At 30.7% G+C, this 2,254-nt stretch overlaps 1 protein-coding gene across 1 annotated transcript; it reads left to right on the forward strand.

Annotated features, from left to right (window-relative positions):
• Nucleotides 1-808: 808 nt before the first annotated feature.
• Nucleotides 809-1,325, forward strand: BDBG_18109 (uncharacterized protein; the record flags this gene model as incomplete). Its single annotated transcript, XM_031725692.1, has 2 exons — nt 809-845; nt 1,176-1,325. Coding segments are annotated over 2 exons (186 nt in total), but the record flags the coding sequence as incomplete, so codon positions are not given.
• Nucleotides 1,326-2,254: the final 929 nt, after the last annotated feature.

Consider the following 2,254-nt stretch of genomic DNA (forward strand, 5'->3'; position numbering starts at 1 on the left):
GATTATAAGAATCTCAAGTACTTCACAACTATTTATAAACTCACTGAATAACAGATACAATGATCTGAGTTCTTAAGTCAGTTTCATTTTATAATACACTACTGTCTTAGCAGTCAGAACTTGATAACAGATACTCTCTCATAATAAGAGTAAGATATGTCTTTTAATATAACAGATATCTGTTGAATAAACTGAGAACACTGACTTCTAGATCTGAAGATATTAGTTAATGAAGATGAAATAACTTATAACACTATATACACTTCTCTGATTAGAACACTCTCTCTTCAAACTGTCACTGACACTGACACTGGCACTGACACTGATATCTTGACTTCTCTCAAATCTACACTGAATGAATTATAACATGTAACAGCTCAGAACTGATAAACTTCTTCAAGTACTCACTGAAGCAGTATATTAAGAAGCACTCTGATTTCTCTCAGAACTATGTATAAGAACTGACATCTCAGAATACTCAATTGATGATAATAACACTCTACAGTTTCACAAGTGATATTGAGTTCTCTACTCTGAACCCTTACACACTCAGATAATACAAAAGATACATGATTTATGTATAATCAGTTATTCAGATTGTAAATAACTGCATTAAATAATCTCTCAGAAGTTCTACTGATCTGAGATATTAAATAGTATCAGATATTTTATCTGAAACTGTAACTATTATTTCTCTATCATCTTATAAAAGAACTGTAGAAAAGGCCTGCTGAAACTGCTTGATATCTCTGATAGAATCTGATGAGATGTGATAATTGACTTCACTATTAATCTCTCTGAGAGTAAGAGCTGTAGAAACATTCTGATCATTATAAATCAATTAAGTAAGAATATAATATTAAAACTCTGTGATAAGATAAATACTGAACAAGTCACTGAAGCTTTTCTAAGAAGTCTGTTCTATTGAATGTATGAATTACTGCGATCTATAGTATTAGACTAGAGCTGTCAATTTGTAAGTACTCTCTGAACAAGAATCTATCAAGTTCTTAAGATTATACACTATTTATTAACTGTCTATCACTCTGAGACAGATAATACATCAGAATAAATAATTCAGACTGTAAAGAATTATCTTTATAAGTTCTATAATTACTTATAAGATGATTGATATGATCTTCTTCTACATACAGAGATTGCTATCAATGATTAAGATGCTATCTTAACAGATATAAGTCTGTTCTTTCTTATATACAGTTATCATATGAAAGTGTTGAATCTTTTAGAGATCACACAGTTCATATCAAACCTCTACAGTTCAATTCAGATTGCTGATAATATAGTAATAAAACTTCAAGATATCTGTGATTGAGTAGAAGCCTTCATAGCAATCACTAAACAGAATTAAGAAGATTGAATTAATATTCACTGAGACTCTGCTGAACAATATAAGATAGAAGATCTGATATAATTGAATCTTAAGAATATATAAATCACACACTCATCCTGCACACTGAATTACTGTCATACAAAGTATAAAGTGATAGAAGTTTTAGATAGCTATAACTACTGTCTTAACATATCATCAGAGATTTATAATATCTTTTATACAAGCTTGCTCTGCTGCACTGTGACTGACTCATTCTCTTCTCAACTGACTTCTGACTGACAGCTGCCAGGCATCATAGAAGAAGATAATGAGCTTGAGTGAGAGATTGAGAATATTCTCAATGAGAGACCTCACAGTCACAGCTGATAATATCTCATGAAATGAGTTGAGTATGATTACTCAACCTGAACTTCAAGTTCTGTATTATCTGAAACAGCAGCTCTTGACTGATGAGAACTGCTTCTGAAAAGAGAGAACTAATGTGACAGGCTGTATCTGATCAATGATATAGACTATTTCATTACACTTCACAGATTTCAATCACTTCATTCTTAAACATGTACACTCTGATTCTCAGTCATTCTCAATTACCAATTCTCAGCTGTTATGAACATGTATAGATTCTTTCACTCTGAAGCTTCACTGCATATGTCATCACATACGCGTATAAATATTCACTTTAATCACTGATTCTCACACTTTCTCTTTCTTTCCTTCTTCAATGTTTTTCTCTTTGTTATATAAGACCTATCAATATCATACTGATCTATTCGGCGTAGGCCTCTTACACTCATTCTGTAATACAAATGAAAATTCTAAGTATATTGTAATATATTATATATTATATAATTATCTCAGAGTCAGATTAAAAGAGATATATAATTTAAATCAATTAAATATAAT

Source organism: Blastomyces gilchristii (genome assembly GCF_000003855.2).
Source record: "Blastomyces gilchristii SLH14081 genomic scaffold supercont1.74, whole genome shotgun sequence".
NCBI classification, from domain to species: domain Eukaryota; kingdom Fungi; phylum Ascomycota; class Eurotiomycetes; order Onygenales; family Ajellomycetaceae; genus Blastomyces; species Blastomyces gilchristii.